Consider the following 24,343-nt stretch of genomic DNA (forward strand, 5'->3'; position numbering starts at 1 on the left):
AACCCCCCGAGCCCCTCAAATCCCGAACCCCCAAACTCCCGAGCCCCCCTTTCAGAGCCCTCTAAAACCCCGAACCCCGAAACCCCCAAACCCCAAACTGCCCCAAATCCCCCAAAAGCCCCGAACCCCCTAACCCCGAGCCCCCAAACCCCCAAACCCCGAACCCCTAAACCACGAACACCCCCCGAACCCCTGAGCCCCCGGTTTTAGAGCCCCCCAAAACTCGAGCCCCCAAACCTCAATCTCCAAACCCCAAACTTCCCCGAACCCCCAAACCTCAATCTCCCGAACCCCAAACTTCCCCGAACCCCCAAACCTCAATCTCCCGAACCCCAAAGCCCCGAACCCCCCGAACCCCCCAACCCCCGCCCCCCCTCAGAGCCCCCGATCCCCCCAGCTCTGACCGAGGGGCGTGGCCAGCGCGGTGGGCGTGGCCAGAGCTGCTGGGGGCGGGGCTTGGAGGTTACAAAAGCCCGGCCCGATGGGGGCGTGGCCTCGTGTGAATGGGCGGGGCTTACCTCTCCGTCTACCTGAAAGGGGCGGGGCCTCCCGCAGGTGAGGGCGTGGCCAGCGCGAAGGGGCGTGGCCAAGGCCCGCCATGTTCACGCGGGGGTCCCGGCGGCGGCGATCGGAGCGAGCCGTGAGGGGCGGGGGGACCGGGGGTGGCCGGGGGGATTTTGGGGGGCTCTGGGGGCGCTTTGGGGCCGCTTTGGGGTCTTTGGAGAGCCCGAGGGGCTCTGGGTTTTTGGGGTCGCTTTGGAGCAGGTTTGGGGGCGCTTTGGGGGCGTTTTGGGGTTTTGGGGGGCTCATGGGGAGGGGTCCCTGGGGATTTGGGGGGGGTCTGTGGCTCGGGGGTCTCACAGGGAGCTGCAGGAAAGAGCTCAGGAGTTAAGGGGGGCTGTAGGGTTGGGGTGGTTATGGGGTGAATCCCCCCAGCCCCTGTGAGACCCCCAACCCCCCTCCCCATTTGTGGGGTTCCCCCCAACCATCCCCGACCCCGTTTTTGGGGTTTCCCCCTGACCCCACGTGTGCCCACCCCCAGACCCCATTTCCGGGGTGACCCCCACAGCCCCTTCACCCCTTTCACTGCGCCCCCCCTTTTTCCTGCCCAGCCCCCCCCGGACCCCATTTTTGGGCCCCCCAGCCCCCCCAGCTCCAGCATTTTGGGGTGCCTCTGCCACTCCTCCTGGATGGTTTTGGGGTGTCCCCCCCCCACAGTTTTTGGGGTCTCCCATAGGGTGTCCCTGGGATGAGAAGGGGATATTGAGGTGCCCCCCCCCGACCCCCCTGTGCCCCCCAGGCCATTTTGGGGGCCCCCTACTTCCCCGACCCCCAGGCCATCTTTGGGGTGCACCTGACCCCTCCAGGCCGTTTTTGGGGTGCCCCTGACCCCCTGAAATGGGAAGGAAATTTTGAGGTGCCCCCTCCGACCCTCCTGTGCCCCCCCGGCCGTTTTTGGGGTCCCCATGACCCCCATGTGTCCCCAGGCCATTTTGGGGTCCCCATGACCCCCCAGTCCATTTTTGGGGTATCCCTCCCGCCCTGTGCCCGCCAGGCTATTTTGGGGTTCCCCTGTGCCCCCTCCGGCCGTATTTGGGGTTCCCCCTGACCTCCCTGTACCCCCCTGGGATGGGAGGCAGATTTTGGGGTCTCCCCTGGGATGGCAAGGGGATTTTGGGGTCCCCCTGTACCCCCCTGAGGTGTGAAGGGGATTTTGGGGTCCCCCGGTACCCCAGGCCGTTTTTTGGGTGCCCCTGCCCCCTCTATGATGTGAAGGGGATTTTGGGGTCCCCGGACCCTCAGGCCATTTTTGGGGTCCCCCTTTACCCCCAGACCATTTTTGGGGTCCCCCCTGACCCTCCTGATCCCCCAGCCGTTTTTGGGGTTCCCCCCCATACCCCAGACCATTTTTGGGGTCCCCCTGACCCCCCAGGCCGTTTTTGGGGTGTCCCTGACCCCCCTGGGATGGGAAGGGGATTTCGGGGTGCCCCTGTACCCCAGACCATTTTTGGGGTGCCCCTGACCCCCCTGTTTTGCCCCCAGGCCCAGGACCCCGAGCGGGGCCGGCCGTGCCGGGTGTGCCGGGAGCTGTGCCCGGGCTTCCAGGAGCACCCCTGGAGGTGAGAGCGGATTGGGGGTACCCTGGGGTGGGAGGGGATTTTGGGGAGCCCCTGGGAGGGGATTTGGGGTGTCCCACATCATCCCCTTAGCATGGGATGGGCGTTTTGGGGTGTCCCCCCGGTGGGAGGGGGATTTTGGGGTGCCCCATCCCCAGATTTCAGGGTGTCTCTGACCCTATTTCGGGGTGCCCCTGACCATATTTCGGGGTGCCCCACTACCAAATTTTGGGGTCCCCATGATCAGATTTTAGGGTGCCCCATCCCCAGATTTTGGGCTGCCCCCGACCGTATTTCGGGGTGCCCTATCCCCAGATTTTGGGGCGCTCCCGACCCTATTTCGGGGTGTCCCTGACCCTATTTCGGGGTTCCCCTCCGCAGGAAGCTGTGCCAGCACTGCAAGTGCCCGCGGGGGGAGCACGTGGGGGGCGGGGTGCCCCCGGCCCTGCAGGGGGTCCTGGCCCGGCTGCTCCCCGAGTCCCACCCCCCCCCCGGCTCCGAGGACTCGGGGTGCTCGGCCGACGAGTTCGCGTGGGCGCCCCCCGGCCTCAGCCCTGACCAGGTAATGCCCCCGGGACCCCCAAAATAAACACACCAGGGACCCCCCAAAACACACACAGCAGGGACCCCCAAAAAACACACCAGGGACCCCCCAAAAACAGCCCCGGGGTCCCCAAAAAAACACACCAGGGATCCCCCAAAAACACACCAGGGACCCCCCAAAAACACCCCTGGGGCCCCCAAAAAAACACACCAGGGATCCCCCAAAAACACACCAGAGACCCCCCAAAAACACCCCCGGGGCCCCCAAAGAAACACACCAGGGATCCCCCAAAAACACACACCAGGGACCCCCAAAACAACACACCAGGACCCCCAAAAAAACACACAGGGAGCCACAAAACCCCACCGGGACCCCCAAACTGCCCCGGGACCGCCAAAAAACCCCTGGGACCCCAAAACCACCCCAGGGATGGAGACCCCCCCCATCTGTGCTCCCCAAAATGTGCTGACCCCCCCGGGACCCCAAAACCACCTGAGGGATGGAGACCCCCCCCATCTGTGCCCCCACCATCCCCCCAGGACCCCAAAAACACCCCAGGGATGGGGAGCCCCACATCTGTGCCCCCTAAAATGATGAGATTCTCCCTGGGACCCCACAACCCCTCAAGGGATGGAACCCCCCCATCCATGTATCCCCAAAATGTTCTGACCCCCTCCCCCCCGTGACCCGAAAAGCCCCTGGGACCCCAAAAATACCCGAGGGATGGAGACCCCCCGTCTGTGCCCCCCACCCCCACCGGGACCCCCAAAACCCCCCAAGGGATGGAGACCCCCCATCCATGTCCCCCCAAATTCTGACCCCCCCAGAATCCCCTGACCCCTGCACAGACCACAGATCCCCTGGGATCCCCCCCAATAGAGCCCTGACCCCCCCCCAGACCCCCCCAAACCCCTCCTGGGGCTCCCCAGTCCCACCCAGGCCCCGCCCACCCCACAGACCCCTCCCTTGCCCAAGCCAAGCCCAGGCCATGCCTTTACAATCAAGCCACGCCCACCTTCTGAAGCCCCACCCCCTCTGCCAGAAACCCCTCCCACCTGCCACATCATGTCCCACCCTGTTGAGGCCCCGCCCCCATAAGCCCCACCCCCATCTCCCCTCAGGGATTTCTCACCCCTGCCCCCTGAAGCCCCACCCCCAGTGAAGCCCCGCCCCAGGCAAGCCCCACCCTCCTGTGGGACACACCCCCTCCAGGCCACACCCACTGGTGAAGCCCCACCCCATTTCCCTGTGCAGGATTTTCTCACCTGCCCCACCCCACGGTGAAGCCACGCCCCCAGTGAGGCCCCAGCCAATCAACCCCACCCTGCCCAGTCACACCTACTTAAGCTCCACCCCCTTCCCCACAGGTGACCCTGTGCCTCTCGCACCTGTCCCATCAAACCCCACCCCTTGGGCCACACCGCTCCAAGCCCCGCCCATCATTGGACACCCCTCTGAAGCCCCACCCATGGCAAACATCTTAGCCCCGCCTTTTTTGTCCCACCCTGCTAAGCCCTGCCCTCTCCAGGTGTCCCAGTACTTTTCCCACCTGCCCCACATAGCCCCACCCCTTGTGCCACACCCCATTAAGCCCCGCCCCACCCAAGTGTGCCCGTTCTTTTCGCTGCTCCCGTTACACCCTGCCCCATTAAGCCGCGCCCCCAGGTGTGCCAGTGCCTCTCACTGCTCCCATTAATCCCCACCCATTTAGCCCCACCCCATTAAGCCCCACCCCTCAGGTGCGTCAGTTCTTCTAGCTGCTCGTGCCCCATTTAGCCCCGCCCCCAGCTGTCCTGCCCCACTAAGCCACGCCCCAGGTGTGTCAGTTATTCTCGCATTTTGCATTAAGCCCTGCCCCCGGGTGCCCCACTCCATTAAGCCCCACCCCTTCAGGTGTGTCAGATTTTGCTGCTCCCGTTAAGGCCCGCCCCATTTAGCCCCACCCCCTGTGCAGGTGTGTCCGTATTTCTTGCTGCTCCCATTAAGCCCCGCCCCCAGGTGCCCCGCCCCATTAAGCACTGCCTCCTGCCCTGGTGTGTCAGTTCTTGCTTCTCCCGCCCCTCTAAGCCCCGCCCCCTGTGCAGGTGTGTCAGTATTTCTCACTGCTCCCGTTAAGCCCTGCCCCATTTAGCCCTGCCCCATTAAGCCCCACCCCCTGTAGGTGTGTCAATATTTCTTGCTGCTCCCATTAAGCCCCGCCCGGGTGCCCTGCCCCATTAAGCCCCACCCCTCAGGTGTTTCAGTACTTCCCACTCCTGTTAAGCCCCGCCCCCCGGTGCCCTGCCCCATTAAGCCCTGCCTCCTGCCCAGGTGTGTCAGTTCTTGCTGCTCACGCTCCATTAAGCCCCGCCCCCTTTGGCCCTGCTCCACTAAGCCCCGCCCCCTGTGCAGGTGTGTCAATATTTCTCACTGCTCCCGTTAAGCCCTGCCCCTATGGCCCCGCCCCATTAAGCCCTGCCCCCTGCCCAGGTGTGTCAGTACTTCTCGCTGCCCCCGATAAGCCCCGCCCCGTTAAGCCCCGCCCACACTAAGCCCCCCCATGTGTGTCAGTACTTCTCGCTGCTCCCGCCCCATTAAGCCCCGCCCCGATAAGCCCCGCCCCATTAAGCCCCGCCCCCTGTAGGTGTGTCAGTACTTCTCGCTGCTCCCGCCCCGATAAGCCCCGCCCCATTAAGCCCCGCCCCTGTAGGTGTGTCAGTACTTCTCGCTGCTCCCGCCCCAATAAGCCCCGCCCCGATAAGCCCCGCCCCGATAAGCCCCGCCCCCTGTAGGTGTGTCAGTACTTCTCGCTGCTCCCGCCCGCGCTGGTGCCGCGGCTCCGCAGCCCCGGGGAGCGGCACCGGCTGCGGGAGCTGCTGCGGCAGCTGCCCCCGCACGACCTCGAGGTGAGCGGGGACCGGGGCGCTCCGGGGGGCGCGGTTGGGACCTCCTGAGCCGTTTGCAGCTGATTTTGGGGCTTTTTCTGGGGGTTTTAAAGGCAGGTTTGGGCAATTTGGGGCGGTTTTGGGATGCTACAAAGTGATGTTTGGGGTGGGGTTGGATGGTAAAAAGCAGCTTTGGAGGGGGATTTGGGGTATTTGAGGAGATTTTGGAGGGTACAAAGCAGCTTTTGGGGGGTTTTGGGGGTATTTGGAGCGGTTTTGGAATGCTATAAAGTGATGTTTGGGGTGTTTGGGGCGGGTTTGTCTGGTACAAAGCGGTTTTGGGGTATTTGGGGTGGTTTTCGATAGTTCAAAGTGGTTTTTGGGGGGTTTTGGGGGCATTTTTGAATGGTACAAAGTAGTTTTGGGGGTATTTAGGGTGGGTTTGGATGCTGCAAAATGGTATTTGGGGTGTTTAGGGCAGTTTTGGATGGTACAAAGTGGTTTTGGAGGGGGATTTGGGGTATTTGAGGAGATTTTGGAGGGTACAAAGTGGCTTTTGGGGGGTTTTGGAGGGGATTTGGAGCGGTTTTGGGATGCTATAAACTGGTGTTTGGGGTGGGTTTGGCTGGTACAAAATGTTTTTGGGGGCGGTTTGGGGTGTTTTTGGATGGTACAAAGCGGTTTTGCGGGGTTTTGGGGGAGTTTAAGGCCGTTTTGGATGGTACAAAGTGTTTTTTTTGGGGGCGGGGTTTGGGGTATTTGGGGCGGGTTTGGATGGTACAAACGGGTTTTGGGGGGATTTTGTGGAATTTGGGGCGGTTTTGGGTGCTACAACGAGCTTTTTGGGGTATTTGGGGAATTTGAGGCGTTTTTGGATGGTTCAAAGCAGTTTTTGTGGGCTTTTGGGGGTATTTGGGGTGGCTTCGGGACGCTATAAAATGGCGCTTGGGGTATTTGGGGTGGTTTTGGTTGGTACTGAGTGGTTTTTTTTGGGGATTTTTGAGGAATTTCAGGTGTTCTGAAATGCTGTTAAGTGGTGTTTGAGGGGGTTTGGGGTAGTTTTGGATGGTACAAAGGGGATTTTGGTGAGGGTTTGGGGTATTTGGGTTGGTTTTGGATGGTACAAAGTGGGTTTTGGGGAATTTGGGGTGGTTTTGGATGCAACAAAGAGGGTTTTGGGGTATTTGAGGCAGTTTTGGATGGCACAAAGGGGGTTTTGGGGGCGTTTGGGGCTATTTAGGGGTGTGATTCCAGGTGTTTTGGGGGAATTGGGTTATTTCAGGGTGTTTTGTGGTGTTTTATTGTATTCTTGAGTTGGTGTAGGGTGGTCTTGGGTTGTTCTAAGGCATTTTTGGGGTGGTTTTGGGTTGTTTGAGGGTGTTTTGGGGGCAGTTTTGGGTTGTTCAAGGGCGTTTTTAGGGTGGATTTGGGTTTGAGGGGGTTTTGGTTTGGGTTGTTTGAGGGCATTTTTGGGGTGGATTTCCATTGTTCAAGGGTATTTTTGGAGTGATTTGGGTTGTTCAAGGGTGTTTTTGGGGAGGGGTTGGTGTTTCTAGGTATTTTTGGGATGCATTTGGTGTCTCTAGGTAGTGTTGGGATATTTTTGGGGTATTTTGGGGTGGTCTGAGGTTCCCCCACCCCTTCCCAGCCCCAGTTCTGCCACGACCTGGACGAGGCCGAGCGTCGGGAGCTGAAACTTTTCGCCCAACGCCGCAAACGGGAGAATTTGGGCCAGGGGAGCGTCCGGCCCCTGCCCCTGACCAGCGAGGGGGCCGTGTGCCAGCAGGTGGGGGCACCCCAAAAACGGAACCCAAAAATGGGCACCCCAAAATGGGCAGAAAATGGGCACCCCTAAAATGGCACTTCTGAAATGGGCACCCCCAAAATGGGCAGAAAATGGGCACCCCAAAAATGGGACTCCAAAAATGGGCACTCCATAAAGGGGACGCTAAAAATGGGTACCCCAAAAAATGAGCACCACAAGAAGGGGACCCCAACATGGGCACCCCAAAAATGGCACCTCTAATATGGGCACCCCTAAAACAGCACCCCATAATTGGCACCCCAAAAACGGCAGCCTAAAACGGCACCCCAAAAATGGGCACACTAAAAATGGCAGCCTAAAATGAGCACCCCAAAAATGAGCACCCTTAAATGGGCACCCCAAAAATGGGCACACTAAAAATGGCACCTCTAAAATGAGCACCCTAAAAATGGCACCCCAAAACCGGGCACCCCAAAAATGAACACTCCAAACATGGGCACTCCAAAAATGGGCACCCCAAAAGCAGCACCTGAAAAATGGGCACACTAAAAATGGCAGCCTAAAACAGCACCCCAAAAAGAGCACCCTAAAAATGGCACCCCAAAATAGGCTGAAAACGGGCACCCCAAAAATGGCACCCTAAAAACAGACACCCCAAAAATGGGCACCCCAAAAGTGGTCACCCCGAAAACAGCACCTCAAAAACAGGCACACTAAAAATGGCAGCCTAAAACAGCGCCCTAAAAATGGTACCCAAAAATGGGCTGAAAACAGGCACCCCAAAAAGAGCACCCTAAAAATTGCACCACTAAAATGGGACCCCATAAACGGGCACACTAAAAACAGCACTCCAAAAATGGGTACCCTAAAAATGGCACCCCAAAACGGGTGGGAAACGGGCACCCCAAAAATGGTATCCTAAAACAGCACCCAAAAACGAGCACCCCAAAAACGAGCACCCCAAAAACGGGCACACTAAAAATGGCATCTCTAAAATGAGCACCCTAAAAATGGCACCCTAAAATAGCATCCCAAAAATGGGCACACCAAAAATGGGCACACTGAAAACGGCACCCCGAAAACGGGCACCCCAAAAATGGCACCCCAAAAGCGGGGGGTGCTGGTTTGGGGGATTGCACCCCAAAATCTCAGGGTGCCCCTTGAGCCCCCATTTGCCTGCAGTGTGGGGGGGTCCTGGCAGTCCCAAAATCACCCTCAGCACCCCATAACCACCCCATAACCATCCATAACCACCCATATCCACCCCATAACCACCCAAATGAACCAATATCTGCCCCATATCCACCCACATCCACCCCATAACCACCCATAACCATCCACTGCACCCCCTATCCACCCCATATCCACCTTCAGCACCCCCTAATCACCCCATAACCATCCATAACTACTCATTGCACCCCATATCCACCCATATCCACCCCATCACCACCCCATATCCACCCCATAACCATCCATAGCACCCCATATCCACCCATAACCACCCCACAACCACCCATTGCACCCCCATCATCACCTGTAACCACCCCATAACCACTTCTTGCACCCCATAACTACCCATATCCACCCCATAACCACTTATTGCACCCGATATCCACCCCATATTAACCCCATATTCACCTCGTATTCGCCCATATCCACCTCATAACCACCCACAACCACCCCATAACCATCCATTGCACGCCGTAACCACCCAAATGAACCCATAACCACCCCATAACCACCCCATAACCACCCATAACCATCCATAACCACCCACTGCACCCCATAACCACCTCATATCCACTCCATAGCACCCCATAACCACCCCACATCCACCCCATCACCGCCCCATATTCACTCTCAGCACCCCAAACACAGGGGGTGCAATGCCCCGTTATGAGGGTGGAACCCCAAAAAGGGGGGAACGGGGAATGGAATGTTTGTGGGGCTGCCCAAAAATGGGGAAGAAAAGCCCAAAGCAGGGGTGGGGGGCTATAACTGGGGGGAAGGGGAGTTGCACCTCAAATTCCTGGGGCCCCTGAACCCTGTTGTGATGGGTAGGGGGCTATAACTGGGCAGTTACACCCCAATTCCTGGTGCCCCCCCTGACCCCCTCAGGCTGAGGGGTGGGGGTTCTGTACCGGGGGTGTTACACCCCAATTCCCGGGGTGCCCCCCTGACCCCTGTTGTGAGGGGTGGGAGGCTGTAAAATGGGGAGGTTACACCCCAATTCCCGACCCCCCTGACCCCCCCAGGCTGAGGGGTGGGGGGCTATAATGGGGAGGGGTTAAACCCCAAATTCCCGGCCCCCCCTGACCCCCCTAGGTTTATGGGTGGGGGGTCTGTACCAGGGAGGGCTACACCCCAAATTCCAGCCCCCCTGACCTGTTTCCCTGCAGTGTGGGTGTGCCCTCCTGACCCCCCCAGGTTTATGGGTGGGGGGCTGTAAAATGGGGCTGCTACACCCCAAATTTCCTGACCCCTGTTCCCGCAGTGTGGGGGCACCCCCTGACCCCCCTGTTGTGATGGGTGGGGGCCTGTAACCGAGGGTGTTATACCCCAAACCCCGGTGCCTCCCCTGACCCCCCCAGGGTTATGGGTGGGGGTCCGTACTGGGGGGTTGCAGTGCCCCCTGACCCCCTGTTGTAATGGATGGGGGCTATAACCGGGGGTGTTACCCCAGTTCTCGGCACCCCCTGACTCCCCAGCTGAGGGGTGAGAGGCTGTAAATGGGGGGGTTGCACCCCAATTCCTGGTGCCCCCCAGACCCGTGTTGTGATGGGTTGGGGGCTATAACCGAGGTGTTATCCCCCAAATCCCGGTGCCTCCCCTGACCCCCATTTCCCCGCAGTGCGGGGCCGCCCTGTGACCCCCTCTTTTAAGAGATGGGGGACTATATCCGGGGGTGTTACCCCCCAATTCCGGGCCCCCCCGACCCCCCAGTCTGAGGGACTGGGGGCTACAACCAGGGGGATCACCCCCCATTTCCCACCCCCGTTTCCCCGTTTATCCCTCAGCGTGGGGCTGCCCCCTGACCCCCCAGGCTGAGGGGTGGGAGGCTGTAAAATGGGGGTATCACCCCCCAAATTCTGTGCCCCCCCTGACCCCCTGTTGTGATGGATGAGGGGCTGCAAACGGGGGGATCTCACCCCAAATCCAGGCCCCCCCTGACCCCCCAGGCTGATGGGTGGGAGGCTGTAAAATGGGGGTATCACCCCCCAATTCCCAGCCCCATTTCCCCATGTATCCCGCAGTGCGGGGCCGCCCCCTGACCCCCTGTTGTGATGGATGGGGGAGCTGTAACCGGGGGTGTTACCCCAAACTTGGAGCCCCCCGTTTCCCCATGTATCCCGCAGTGCGGGGCCGCCCCCTGACCCCCCAGGCTGAGGGTTTGGGGGCCATAACCGGGGGTGTTACCCCAGATTTCGAGCCCCCCATTTCCCCGTTGTTCCCTAGTGCGGTGCCGCGGTGCGTGGCGGGTCCCTGACCCCGTTGTGATGGATGGGGGGCTATAACAGGGGTATCACACCCCAATTCCCCCCCATTTCCCGGTTTCTCCCTCAGTGCGGGGCCGCGGTGCGCGGCGGGGCCCTGGCCGTGTTGTGATGGATGGGGGGCTGTAAATGGGGGTGTTACCCCAATTCCCCCCGTTCCCCGTTTCTCCCTCAGTGCGGAGCTGCGGTGCGCGGCGGGGCCCTGGCCGTGTTCGCGGCGCGGGCCGGGCTCGGGCTGTGCTGGCACCCGCGCTGTTTCCGGTGCCAGCAGTGCCAGCAGCCCCTCGTGGACCTGATCTACTTCTGCCCCGGGGACAGCGGCGGGGCGCGGCTGCTGTGCGGGCGGCACCACGGGGACAGCGTGCGGCACCGGTGCCCCGGGTGCGATGAGGTACGGAGGTGTGGGGCGGGAATGGGGGATAGGGGGCTGGTTATGGGGCGGCACCACGGGGACAGCGCGCGGCACCGGTGCCCCGGGTGCGATGAGGTACGGAGGTGTGGGGTGCTCAGTGGGGTTATGGGGCGGCACCACGGGGACAGCGCGCGGCACTGCTGCCCTGGGTGCGATGAGGTACGGGGGATATGGGGCGGGAATGGGGGATATGGGGCTGGTTATGGGGCGGCACCATGGGGACAGCGTCAGACACCGGTGCCCTGGGTGCGATGAGGTATGGGGGATATGGGGTGCTGGGAGCAGTTATGGGGTGCTGAGTGTGGTTATGGGGTGGTTTTGGGGTGGTTTTGGCATGCTATCAACGATTATGGTGTGCTCAGTGTAGTTATGGGGTGCTGTGAGCAGTTATGGAGTGCTCAGTCTGGTTATGTGGTACTCAGTGTGGTTATGGGGTGGTTATGGGGTTGCTATGGGCAGTTATGGGGTGCTCAGGGTGGTTATGGGGTGTTATGGACAGTTATGGGGTGGGTATGAGGTGCTGTCAGTCGTTATGGGCTGGTTATGGGGTGCTCAATGTGGTTATGGATGGTTATGGGGTGCTCAGTGTGGTTATGGGGTGGTTATGGGGTGCTATGGACAGTTATGGGGTGGGTATGAGGTGCTGTCAGTGGTTATGGGGTGCTCAGGGTGGTTATGGGTGGTTATGGGGTGCTCAGGGTGGTTATGGGGCGGCACCACAGGGACAGCGTGCAGCGCCGCTGCTCCGGGTGTGACGAGGTACAGGGGATATGGGGTGGGGATGGGTGGTTATGGGGTGGGGATGGGGTGCAATGAGTGGTTATGGGGTGGATATGGGTGGTTTTGGGGTACTGTCAATGATTATGGGGTGGTTATGGGACACTCAGTGTGGTTATGGGGTACTGGGATGTGGTTATGGGGTGTTCACTGTTGTTATGGGGTGGTTATAGGGTGCTGTCCGTGGTTATGGGGTGGCTATGGGGTGCTCAATGTGGTTATGGGACGCTCAGTGTGTTTATGGGGTGCTCAGTGTGGTTACGGGGTGCCGGGATGTGATTATGGGGTAGTTATGGGGTGCTCACTGTGGTTATGGGGTGGTTAAGGGGCAGTTATGGGGTGCTCACTGTGGTTATGGGGTGCTGGGAGCAGTTAGGGACAGATATGGGGTGCTGCAGTGCGGTTACAGAGTGGTTATGGGGTGGTTATGGGGTGCTCAGTGTGGTTATGGGGTGGTTTGGGGGTGCTGTCAGTGGTTATGGGGTGGTTATGGGGTGCTGAGATGTGGTTATGGGGTGGTTATGGGGTGCTCAGTGTGGTTGTAGGGGGTTATGGGGTGCTGGGTGCAGTTATAGGGTGGGTATGGGGTGCTCATTGTGGGTGTGGGGTGCAGAGAACAGTTATGGGGTGGGTATGGGGTGTGGTTATGGGGTGCTGGGAGCAGTTATGGGGTGTTGGGGGTGGTTATGGGGTGCTGGGAGCAGTTATGGGGTGGGTGTGGGTGGTTATGAGGGGGTTATGGGGTGCTGGGGGTGGTTGTGGGGTGCTGGGGGTGGTTTTGGGGTGCTCTGGGTGGTTTTGGGGTGCCGAGGGGTTCTTTGAGTGCTGGGCCCCCCCTCTCCCCCATCTCCCCTTGGTGCCCCCCAGCTGATTTTTGGGGGGCACTGGGGGGTCTCTTTGGGGGGTTCTGGGGGTCTCTAGGGGTCCCGGGGGTCTCTGTGTCCCTGACCCCCCCCATTTCCCCCCATTCCCAGCTGATTTTCGGGGGTCCCTGCGCCGAGGCCGGGGGGATTTTGGGGGGGGGGGTCTCTGTGTCCCTGACCCCCCCATTTCCCCCCATTCCCAGCTGATTTTCGGGGGTCCCTGCGCCGAGGCCGGGGGGCGCCGCTGGCACCTGCGCCACCTGCGCTGCCTCGAGTGCGAGGGGGCCCTGGACCCCCAAACTGTGCCCGGGGGGGAGGGGCAGCCCCTGTGCCCCCCCTGCCGCGCCCGCCGCGCCCACCTGTGCGACACCTGCGGGGACCCCATCGGTGAGGGGCAATGGGGGGCACGGGGGGTCCCTGGGGGGGTCCTAGGGGGGTCCTAAGAGGGCCCAGGGGGTTTTGGGGTCCCCAGGGGGATTTGGGGGTCCCAGGGGGGACTTGGGGGTCCCCAGGGGGGTTAATGAAGGTCTCCAAGGGGGGTTTGGGGTTCCCAGAGTGGTGTGGGGGTCCCCAAGGGGGTCCCAGGGGCAGTTTCAGGGTCTCCATGGGGCGTTTGGGGGCACCAGGGGAAGTTTTGTGGGTCACCAGGGGCAGTTTTGGGGGTCCCAGGGAGTCCTAAAGGGGTCCTTGGAGAGGTTAGGGGTCCCAGGGGGTCCTAAAGGGGTCCTCAGAGGGGTTTTGGGGTCCCAGGGGCGGTTGGGGAGTCCTCAGGGGGGTTCATGGGGGTCCCGGGGTGGATTTGGGGGTCCCTGGGGCAGTTTGGGGCTCCCCAGGGGAAGTTTTGGGGGTCCCTAGCAGGTCCTAGGGAGTCCCCAGAGGCTCCTAAGGGGGTCTCTGGGGCAGTTTGGGGGTTCCTAGGGGGCTTTGGGGTCCCCAGGGGCGTTTATGGGAGACTCCAGGGACAGTTTAGGGGTCCCTGGGGGGGTGTTGGGGTCGCCAGAGCAGTTTGGGGGTCCTAGGGGGTCCCTGGGAGCGGGTTGGGGTTCCCTGGGGGAAGATTTGGGGGTCCCCGGGGATCTTAAAGGGTCCCTGTGGGGTCCTAAGGGGGTTCCCAGGCGCGTTTGGGGGTCCCGGGGGGTCCTGATGGAGTCCCTTGGGGCAATTTGGCAGCTCCTGGGGGGTTTGGGGGGTCCCCAGGTGGTCCTAAGGGTGTCCTCGGAGGGGTTTGGGGGTCCCAGGGGGGACTTAGGGTCCTCAGGTGGGTTTATGGGGGACTCCAGTGGAGGTTTAGGGGTCCCAGGAGTAGTTTGGGGGTACCCAGGAGCGGTTTGGGGGTCCCAGAGGGTCCTAAGAGGGTCCCTGGGGGGGTTTGGGGATCCCTAGGGGAGGGTACATGGGGGGTTTCCAGTGGGGGTTTGGGGTCCCCAGGGGCAGTGTGGGGGTCCCCAGAGAAGTTTTGGGGGTCCCAGAGGATCCTAAGGGGGTTCAGGGGGAGTTTGTGGGGGTCCTCGGGGTGGTCTGGGGGTCCCTCACTGTCCCCATTGTCCCCTGTCTGTCCCCAGGCCTGCAGGATCCCCACGTCACCCACAGGGGGCAGCACTGGCACCCCCAGTGTCCCCATTGTCCCCTCACTGTCCCCAGTGTCCCCATTGTCCCCTCACTGTCTCTCACTGTCTCTCACTGTCCCCATTGTCCCCTGTCTGTCCCCAGGCCTGCAGGATCCCCATGTCACCCACAGGGGGCAGCACTGGCACCCCCAGTGTCCCCAGGGTCTCTCACTGTCCCCATTGTCCCCATTGTCCCCTCACTGTCCCTTACTGTCCCCATTGTCCCCAGGGTCCCTCACTGTCCCCATTGTCCCCTCACTGTCTCTCACTGTCCCCATTATCCCCAGGCCTGCAGGACCCCCACGTCACCCACAGGGGGCAGCACTGGCACCCCCTCCCCGGCTGTTTCCGCTGTGCCCCCTGCGGGCGCCCCCTGCTGGGCCGGCCCTTCCTGCCCCGGGGGGGGCAAATCTTCTGCTCCCCCCACTGCGCCCCCGGCAGCGACAACGACAGCACCGGGAACGGGAACAGCACCGGGAACGGGAACAGCACCGGGAAAAACAGCACCGGGAACGGGAACAGCACCGGGAACGGGAACAGCACCGGGAACAACAACAGCAACAGCCCCGGGCACCGCAGCGCCCCCCGGAGGCGATCCTGGGGAGGGGCACCCCCGGCTGGTGAGACTGGGGGGAACTGGGAATGGGACTGGGGGGGAACTGGATGGGATTGGGAGGGCATTGGGGGAGAATGGGGAGGGTGAGGGGGCAGTGGGAGGCACTGCGGGGGTGAATTGGGATGGACTGGGAGGAACTGGGGGAAATGGGATGGACTGGGGAGAGCTGGAAGGGACTGGGAGGGCATTGGGGGAGAATGGGGAGAGTGGGGGGCAGGAGGGGGCTGGGAGGGACTGGGGGAGCACTGGGAGGAACTGGGAGAGGGACTGGGGGGTACTGGGAGGGCACTGGGAGGGACTGGGAAGGTGGGGAGAGCAATGGAAAGGACTGGGGGGGAAGAATGGGGAGGGACTGGGGGGAACTGGGGGGAACTGGGGGGAACTGGGAGGGTGTGGGGGGGACCAGGGGGCACCACTGGGGGGGACTGGGATTGTGGGGAACGGGGAGCAGTGGGGGGATTACTGGGCGCCCTGGGGGCAGCGCTGGAGAGGCTCACTGGGAGGAACTGGGAGGAACTGGGAGGAACTGGGGCTAACTGGGCTCACCGGGCCCCTCCCCCGCAGGCTGGCAGCCCCGGTTCCGCCGGGGGGGTCCCAACCGCCACTCCCTGCCCGAGCTGGGGGCAGCGCCCCGCCCCGCCCCCACCGGCCCCGCCCCCTCCCCCTCCGGCCCCGCCCCCCACGGACCCACCCCCCATGGCCCCTCCCCCCACCGCCACTCCCTGCCCGACCTGGGAGCCGCCCCCGGCCCCTCCCCTCCCCCCCACCCCCTGTGCCCCCTCCCCTCACCCCTCCAGGCCCGGCCCCTCCCCCCCCCGGGGCTCCCCCCCAACCCTGCGGAGGGGGAGGGGCCGGGGCCGTCCCCGCTGGCCTTCATCATCATCATCATCATCATCATCATCATCATCGTCATCATGGGAGGGGCTGTTCCTGGGGGAGCCCATCCCCCTCCCCCCGCAGCTCCGCCCCCCCGGGGCCTCCCCAGACCCCGCCCACCAACCCCAGCTCCGCCCCCGGCCCCGCTCCCGGGGCTGCCGCCTGGCCTGACCCCGTGACCTCTGACCTCTGGGTGACCTCTGACCTCTGCCTGGAGCGGCTGATCTCTGTGGGACCTCTGTGATGTCTCTGTGACCCCTGACCCCTCTCTGACCCCTCTGTGTGATCTCTGACCCCTGACCTCTCTGTGACCCCGCTGACCCCTGTGCTGGCCCTCTGACCTCTCTTGGTGGCCCCAACCTCAGGGACCTCCTGGTGACCTCCTGTTGCTGACCTTTGACCTCTGCTCTCCTCCGGGGCCTTTGCTGCTGACCTTTGACCTCTGCCCCCTCAGGGCTCTGCTGACCTTTGACCTCTGCCCCACCTCCGGGGCGTGACCTTTGCACTGTGACCCCCGTGGCCGCCTCAGGGACCTCCCGACCCGTGCCCGGTGACCTTTGACCCCTCGAGCACAGTTTTAATAAAGGGGCAGAGCCCCTGTTCGGTTCCCGGTGTCTTTGGAGCCCTGGTGCCGTGGGGGGGGGGAGCGGAGCGGGCTCGGGGTGGGCCCGGGAGGGGCCCGGAGCCCCCAGGGCCGCCATTTTGAACGGAGACCCCCCCAAAACAGCGCGGGGCCGCCGCCCCCCCCAACATGGCGGCGCCCATGAGGGTCCCGCACCGCGCGCACGGCGCTCCTGCGCGCTGATTGGCCGGGCGCCCGCGCCGTCCCGCGGCTGATTGGTCGGAGGGGGTCACGTGGTCGGCGGAAACGCCGGGCCGTTACCGGGGTAACGGGGGCGGGGCCAAAGGGGCAGCGAGGTCACGTGAGCGGCGCGAGGCCAGGGGCGGCTTCCGGTGGGAGCCGGGACCGAACTGGGGTAACTGGGATTGAACTGGGATTGAACTGGGACTGAACTGGGATTGAACTGGGGTAACTGGGATTGAACTGGGACTGAACTGGGATTGAACTGGGACTGAACTGGGGTAACTGGGATTGAACTGGGGTAACTGGGACCGGGCTGGGGTAACTAGGATTGAACTGGGATTGAACTGGGATTGAACTGGGGTAACTGGGACCGAACTGGGGTAACTGGGACTGAACTGGGATTGAACTGGGACCGAACTGGGGCAACTGAGACCGAACCGGGGGAACTGGGACTGAGCTGCGACCAAACTGGGGTTCCCGGGGTGGTTCCCGGGGTTCCCGGGGCACTTCCCGCTGCTCCCGGGGGGTTCCAGGGCTCTCGGGGCTCCTTTGCCGGTTCCGGGGCTCTCCCCGGTGCCCGAGGGGTTTCCCGGGACACCGAGGGGGCTCTGAGGGTCCCGGGGACGTTCGGGGGGTCCCGGCACCGAGCACCCCCGTGCTGTGCCCGCAGTGGGGTCCGGGGCTCTGCGGGGCTCCCGGTGTGTTCCCGGTGTATTCCCGGGTGTTCCCCGTGGTTCCCGGTGTATTCCCGGTCTGTTCCCCGTAGTTCCCGGTGTATTCCCGGGTGTTCCCGGTGCTGACCCCTCTGTCCCGTGCCCCCAGACCGTGCTGTCCCCATCTGTCCCGGAGCATTCCCAGTGCTGACCCCTGTCCCCGGTGTCCCGCTGCTGTCCCGTCTGTCCCAGGCGCTGTCCCCGGTGTTCCCGGTGCATTCCTGGTGCTGTCCCCGGTCTGTCTCCAGTGCTGTCCCCCTGATGTCCCGGTGCTGACCCCTGTCCGGTGCTGTCCCGGTGCTGTCCCGGTGCTATCCCCAATGTATTCCCGGTGCTGCCCCCTGTCCAGTGCTGTCCCCAGTCTGTCCCAGTGCTATCCCGGTGTCCCGGTGCTGTCCCGGTGCTGTCCCCAGTCTGTCTCTTGGTGCTGTCCCGGTGCTGACCGCCGTGTCCCGGCGTTCTCTGCAGTCTGACTCTGGTGCTGATCCCGGTGTTCCCGGTGCCGTTCCCCGGCCATGCCGCTGCCCGTGGCTCTCCAGTCCCGCCTGGCCAAGCGGGGGCTGCTCAAGCACGTGGAGCCGGGTGAGAGGGGGTGGGGCTTGGGTGGGTGGGGCTGGGGGCGTGACCTGGGTGTGCCCGCCCCCAGACCCCGGGTAATGATTGCCAGGTGGGGGTGGGGTAGTGGGCGGGGCTATTGGCAGTGGGCGTGGTTCTGAGTTGTGGGTGGTGGTCTCTGCTGTGGGTGGCGCTATGGCCAGGGTGGGGCTCATGGGTGGGTGTGGCTCTGGGCTGTGGGTGTGGCTCATTGGTGGGTGTGGCTCTGGGCTGTGGGTGTGGCTCTGAGCAGGGTGTGGCTCATGGGTGGGTGTGGCTCATGGGTGGGTGTGACTCTGGGCTGTGGGTGTGGCTCTGGGCAGGGTGTGGCTCATTGGTGGGTGTGGCTCATGGGTGGGTGTGGCTCTGGGCTGTGGGTGTGGCTCTGGGCAGGGTGTGGCTCATTGGTGGGTGTGGCTCATGGGTGGGTGTGGCTCTGGGCTGTGGGTGTGGCTCTGGGCAGGGTGTGGCTCATGGTGGGTGTGGCTCTGGGCTGTGGGTGTGGCTCTGAGCAGGGTGTGGCTCATTGGTGGGTGTGGCTCATGGGTGGGTGTGACTCTGGGCTGTGGCTCTGGGCTGTGGGTGTGGCTCATTGGTGGGTGTGGCTCTGGGCTGTGGCTCTGGGCAGGGTGTGGCTCATTGGTGGGTGTGGCTCTGGGCTGTGGCTCTGGGCTGTGGGTGTGGCTCATTGGTGGGTGTGGCTCATGGGTGGGTGTGGCTCTGGGCTGTGGGCGTGGCTCTGGGCAGGGTGTGGCTCATTGGTGGGTGTGGCTCATGGGTGGGTGTGGCTCTGGGCTGTGGGTGTGGCTCTGGGCAGGGAGCATGGCTCATTGGTGGGTGTGGCTCTGGGCTGTGGGCGGGGCTCTCATCCCAGCCCCACCCCAGCCCATTGCCCAGCACTGGAGAGGGGCTGGGGCACTGGGTGTGGCTGCAGGTGTGGCAGTGGGCGGGGTCAGGCTGATGGCCACGCCCCAGAGCCTGAGATTCACACCAAAGGTTGTGGGTGGGCTTTGGACAGAGAGTGTGGCTTGGACAGTGGGCGTGGCAGTGGGCGGGGTTTGGGGCGATGGGTGTGGCCATGCTGACACCCCACCCAGAGCCCGAGGAGATCATTGCTGAGGATTGGGGTGGATTGGGGCAGTCGGCGTGGCAGTGGGTGGGGTTTTGGTTGGTGGGCGTGGTCAGTCTGACGACCCCGCCCAGAGCCCGAGGAGATAATTGCTGAGGATTGGGGCAGTGGGTGTGACAGTGGGCGGGGTGTGGGCTGGTGGGCGTGGCCATGCTGATGCCCCGCCCAGAGCCCGAGGAGGAGATCATCGCTGAGGATTACGACGACGCCCACGTGGATTACGAGGCCTCGCGGCTCGAGGGGCTGATGCCGCCCTGGTACAAAGTCATCGACCCCACCTGGTGAGAGCCCTCCCCACACAGGGAGACCCCTCCCATCCTGGGGAGACCCCTCCCCACACAGGGAGACCCCTCCCATCCTGGGGAGACCCCTCCCCACACAGGGAGACCCCTCCCATCCTGGGGAGACCCTCCCTGCTGGCTCTGGGAACCCCCCTGGTGTTATAGGGACCCCCTGGGTCCTATAGGGCCTCTAGGAACATCTATGAGGCCTGTAGGAACACCTACAGGGCCTATAGGAACACCTACAGGGGCTGTAGGAACACCTGTAGGGGCAGTAGGAGCACCCCTGGTGTCCATACCCCCCTATAGGGCCATAGGGTCCTTCCTGTGGGTTCCCCCAGAGTTATCAGCACCCTCTCCTAGCTGTAGGGACCCTATAGGTCCTTTCCCGCCCCTATAGTATCTATAGGGCTCCTCCTCAGGGGTTCCCATGGCTATAGGGCCCCTCCACACACCCCACAGGGGCTGTAGGGACCCTCCCCGTGCTGTAGGTTCCTCTCCAGGCGTTATGGGGTCTGTACCCGCCCCCCCTCAGGACCTGTGGGGTCAGGGTCACACTTTCCGGCCCTACAGGGACCCTTTACAGCTGCTGGGCACCTATAGAAGCTCTGCTGGGCACTCTGGGGGCTATAGGGTCTGTAGGGTCCATAGGGCCCCCCCTGAGCTCTATAGGGCCCCTCCCTGGGCTCTACAGGGTCTATAGGCTCTCTCATGGCTCCGTAGGGCCTCCTCAGGACTCTGCAGGGTCCATAGGCATCTCTAGGGTCCATAGGGCCCCTCCCAGCGTCTGTAGGATCCATAGGGCCCTTTCCTGGGCTCTATAGGGGCCCTGGGCTCTATAGGGTCCGTAGGGCTCTCTCATGGTTCTGTAGGGTCCATAGGGCTCTATAAGGTCCATTGCCCCCCACCCCGATGTCTTTGTAGGATCCATAGGGCCCTCTCTGAGCTCTATAGGGCCCCCCATGGCTCTATAGGATCTGTCAGGGCTTTATAGAGTCCATAAGGCTCTACAGGGCCCTCCCCTGGGCTGTATAGGGTCCATAGCCCCCCATGGCTCTATAGGACCCCCCACAGCCCTATAGGATCCATAGGGCTCTATAGGGTCCATAGCTCCCCCCATGGCTCTGTAGGGCCTCCTCCATGGCCCTGTAAGACCCATGGGTCCCACAGCCCCGTTCCCCACAGCGGGCTGCCCTATTACTGCAACGTGCTCACGGCCCTGGTGTCGTGGCTGCCCCCGGCTCTGTGGGGTCCGTGGGGCTCTATGGGGCCCTGTAGGATCCATGGGGCTCTGTGGGGTCCGTGGGGCTCTATGGGGCTCTCTAGGATCCATGGGGCTCTATGGGGCTCTGTAGGATCCATGGGGCTCTGTGGGGTCCGTGGGGCTCTATGGGGCTCTGTGGGGTCCGTGGGGCTCTGTGGGGTCCCACAGCCCCATTTCCTGTCCCCTGCAGCGGGCTGCCCTATTACTGGAACGTGGACACGGACCTGGTGTCGTGGCTGTCCCCGAGCGACCCCAACTCCGTCATCACCAAACCCGCCCGGAGAGCGCGGGGGGCTGCAGGTGATGGGGGGGACCCCGAAATGGGGGGAGCCCAAAAACGGGGGAGGACTCCAAAACTGGGGCATACCCAAAAGCCAGGGGAACCCCAAAACCTTGGAGGGACCCCAAAACCTGGGGGGGGGGAATCCCAATACCCAGGGGAGTCCCCAAAACCTGGAGGGGAAACTGGGGGAACCCCAAAATCTGGGAGGAACCCAAAAACTCGGGGGGGGGGGGGGTTTCCAAAACCTGGGGGTTAACTGGGGGGGGTCCCCAAAACTTGGGCAGGTCCTCAAAACCGGGAGGAGCCCCAAAACCTGGGGGAGAAACTGGTGGGGACCCCAAAACGTGGGGGAGGGTCCCAAAAACATGGGGGGGAAACTGGGAGGGATGCCCAAAACCTGGGGGGGACCCCAAAAACTGGGCAGGGGAACTGGCAGGGACCCCAAAACTCCGGGGGGGGGGCAAAACCTAGGGGGAACCTCAAAACCTTGGAGGGGCCCCAAAATGCCAGGGGGAAACGGGGGGGAACCCCAAAAACCGGGGGTGTCCCCAAAACCTGATGGGGGCCCCCAAAACCCCGGGTGGGTGGTCTGGGCAGTCCCCAAATCCTGCGGGTGGATCTCGGGGGTCCCCAAAACCCCGAGGGGGAATTGGGGGGTCCCCAAACCCCTCAGGGGTGTCCAGGGGGGGATCCCCCAAACGCCACGGGGGAATGTGAGGAGTCACCAAACTCCATTTGGGAGGGTCCCCCAAACCTGAGGGGTATCTGGGGTCCCCCCCATGGATTTGGGGTCCCCCCTGAGCCGCGGTGCCCCCGCAGAGGCCGAGGAGCCCCCCGAGAAGGAGGAGGCGCCACGGGAGCGCCGGGGGCACCGGCGGGAGGAGCTGGCTCCGTACCCCAAGGGCAAGAAAGGTACCCAGGGGGGTCCCCGAAATTTTGGGGGGGTCCCCAGGGGTTTTGGGGTGCTCCAAGCGTTTTGGCAGGCGGGTCCCTCAGGATTTCAGGGGTTCTGGGGGTTCCCCAGGGATTTCAGGGTGCTCTGAGCATTCCGGGGGGTCCCAGGATTTTGGGGGGCTCTGAACATTTCAAGGAGGGATCCCCCAAGATTTTGGGCGGCTCCATGTGTTCCAGGCAGATTCCCCCAGGATTTTGGGGGGCTCTGAGGATTCTGAGGAGGGACCCCCCGGGATTTTGGGGAGCTCTGAGCATTCCAGGCAGAGATCCCCCAAGATTCTGGGGGGCTCCAAGCATGCTGGGGGAGGGGTTCCTTGGGTTTCGAGGGGATTCCTCAGGATTTTGGGGGGCTCTGAGCGTTCTGGGGGGTGTCCCTGGGATTTTGGGGGTCTCCAAGTGTTCTTGGGGAGCTCCCTGGGATTTTGGGGGTCTCTGAGAGTGTTCTGGGTGGGGTCCCCCTGGATTTCAGGGTGCTCTGAGCGTTCCAAGGGGGGTCCCTCAGGATTTTGGGGGTTCTGGGGTTTCCCCAAGGATTTTGGGGTGCTCCAAGCGTTCTGGGAGGGTTGTGGGATTTTGGGGAGTTTAGGGGGGGTCCCGGGATTTTGGGGAGCTCTGAGTGTGCTGGGAGGGATCCCACAAGATTTTGGGGGGCTCCAAACATTCTGGGGGAGGGGTGCCTTAGGATTTTAGGGGATTCCTCAGGATTTTGGGGGGCTCTGAGCGTTCTGGGGGATTCCCCTGGGGATTTTGGGGGCTGTGAGGGGGGTCCTGGGGATTTTGGGGGCTCCAAGGGGGTCCCCCAGGATTCTGGGGTGCTCCGGGGCTGTGCTGACCCCCCTGTGCCCCCCAGGCGGCCGCAAGGACGAGGAGCTGGACCCGATGGACCCCAGCGCCTACTCGGACGCGCCCCGGTACGGGCTGGGCTAACGGGGGGCTTTGGGGTGCTCTGGGTTTTGGGGGGGGGGGGTTTTGGGGTGCCCCGGGTTTGGGGGAGGGGTTTGGGGTGCTCCGGGTTTGGGGGGGGGGTTTGGGGTGCCCTGGGTTTGGGTGGGTTTTGGGATGCCCCGAGTTTTGGGGGGGTTTGGGGGGGGATTTGGGGGTGGTTTTAGGGTGCCCCGGGTTTGGGGGGGGGGGTTGGGTTTTAGGGTGCTCGAGTTTTGGGGGGGTTTGAGGTGCCCCAGGTTTGGGGGGGGTTTTGTGGGGGGTTTTGGGGCGCCCCGTGTTTTGGGTGCCCCGGGTTTTGGGGTTCCCCGGGTTTTGGGGGGAGTTTTGGGGCGAATTTTGGGGTGATTTGGGGGTGCCCGTGTTTTGGGGTGCCCCCCTGACCCCCATTCCCGGTGCCCCCCAGCGGGACGTGGTCCACGGGGCTGCCCAAGCGCAACGAGGCCAAGACGGGCGCGGACACGACGGCGGCCGGGCCCCTGTTCCAGCAGCGGCCGTACCCCAGCCCGGGCGCCGTGCTGCGCGCCAACGCCGAGGCCTCGCGGGGCAAGGACTGACGGGGGCACCCCAAAATGGGCACCCCGAAACCGGGGACACCCCAAAACCCCCAATAAACCCCCCCCAGAAACCCCCAACGGCTGCGCGCCAACGCCGAGGCCTCGCGGGGCAAGGACTGAGATGGGGGCACCCCGAAACCCTCATCCCAAAACTGGGGACACCCCAAAACCGGGGACACCCCAAAACCCCCAATAAACCCCCCCCCCCCAGAAACCCCCAACTGCTGCGTGCCAACACCGAGGCCTCGCGGGGCAAGGACTGACAGGGCACCCCAAAATGGGCACCCCGAAACTGGGGAAACCCCAAAACCCCCATCATCCCAGCCCAGAATGGGGCACCCCAAAACCCTCACCAGCCCACCCAGGAACCCACAAAGCTCCAGGGATCCCCAAAACCATCACTATCCCCTCCAGGAACCCACAAAGCTCTGGGCACCCCAAAACTGGGGACACCCCCAAACCCGCACCAGCCTACCCAGGAACCCCCAAAGCTTCGGGCATCCCAAAATGGGGGACCCTGGAATGGGGACACCGGAATGGGGCACCCCAAAACCCTCACCAGCCCCTCCAGGAACCCACAAAGCTCCAGGGACCCAGAAACGGGACACCCCAGAATGGGGCACCCCAAAACCCTCACCAGCCCACCCAGGAACCCCCAGAGCTCTGAGGACACCCCAAAGCTGGGGCACCCCAAAATCCTCAACATCCCACCCAGGAACCCCCAAAGCCCCAGGCACCCCAAAACGAGGTACCCTGGAGCTGGGGACACCCCAAAACCGGGGATACCCCAAAACCCTCACCAGCTCCTCCAGGAACCCCCAAAGCTCCGGGCACCCTCTCAGCCCCCAGCCTGGGCGAACCCCTCAAACCCCAGGGACCCCCAGAG

At 63.0% G+C, this 24,343-nt stretch overlaps 2 protein-coding genes across 2 annotated transcripts; both read left to right on the forward strand.

Moving 5' to 3' along the window:
- The first annotated feature begins 598 nt into the window (after nucleotides 1-598).
- Nucleotides 599-17,729, forward strand: PRICKLE3 (prickle planar cell polarity protein 3). Its single transcript, XM_058822291.1, has 14 exons — nucleotides 599-640; nucleotides 2,044-2,120; nucleotides 2,499-2,679; nucleotides 5,433-5,546; nucleotides 7,174-7,311; nucleotides 10,960-11,175; nucleotides 13,040-13,223; nucleotides 14,731-14,896; nucleotides 15,017-15,063; nucleotides 15,624-15,799; nucleotides 15,857-15,985; nucleotides 16,045-16,164; nucleotides 17,507-17,533; nucleotides 17,646-17,729. The coding sequence occupies exons 1-14, from the start codon at nucleotides 599-601 to the stop codon at nucleotides 17,727-17,729; spliced, it is 1,701 nt and encodes a 566-aa protein (XP_058678274.1).
- On the forward strand, nucleotides 16,849-23,649 carry PQBP1 (polyglutamine binding protein 1). Its single transcript, XM_058822444.1, has 7 exons — nucleotides 16,849-16,912; nucleotides 17,922-18,035; nucleotides 19,346-19,457; nucleotides 20,912-21,021; nucleotides 21,824-21,916; nucleotides 22,809-22,869; nucleotides 23,307-23,649. The coding sequence occupies exons 2-7, from the start codon at nucleotides 17,969-17,971 to the stop codon at nucleotides 23,455-23,457; spliced, it is 594 nt and encodes a 197-aa protein (XP_058678427.1). The 5' UTR covers nucleotides 16,849-16,912; nucleotides 17,922-17,968; the 3' UTR covers nucleotides 23,458-23,649.
- Nucleotides 23,650-24,343: the final 694 nt, after the last annotated feature.

Source organism: Ammospiza caudacuta, chromosome 32 (assembly GCF_027887145.1).
Source record: "Ammospiza caudacuta isolate bAmmCau1 chromosome 32, bAmmCau1.pri, whole genome shotgun sequence".
Lineage (NCBI taxonomy): Eukaryota > Metazoa > Chordata > Aves > Passeriformes > Passerellidae > Ammospiza > Ammospiza caudacuta.

Bases quoted from the DNA above. Each gene is read 5' to 3' on its own strand.
- PRICKLE3 (XM_058822291.1), top strand. From the start codon at position 599: ATGTTCACGCGGGGGTCCCGGCGGCGGCGATCGGAGCGAGCC. The intron at 641-2,043 runs GTGAGGGGCGGG...TTTTGCCCCCAG, and splicing joins GGCGGCGATCGGAGCGAGCC to GCCCAGGACCCCGAGCGGGG. The intron at 15,986-16,044 runs GTTCCTGGGGGA...GGGCCTCCCCAG, and splicing joins TCGTCATCATGGGAGGGGCT to ACCCCGCCCACCAACCCCAG.
- PQBP1 (XM_058822444.1), top strand. From the start codon at position 17,969: ATGCCGCTGCCCGTGGCTCTCCAGTCCCGCCTGGCCAAGCGGGGGCTG. The intron at 19,458-20,911 runs GTGAGAGCCCTC...TGTCCCCTGCAG, and splicing joins AAAGTCATCGACCCCACCTG to CGGGCTGCCCTATTACTGGA. The intron at 21,917-22,808 runs GTACCCAGGGGG...TGTGCCCCCCAG, and splicing joins GTACCCCAAGGGCAAGAAAG to GCGGCCGCAAGGACGAGGAG.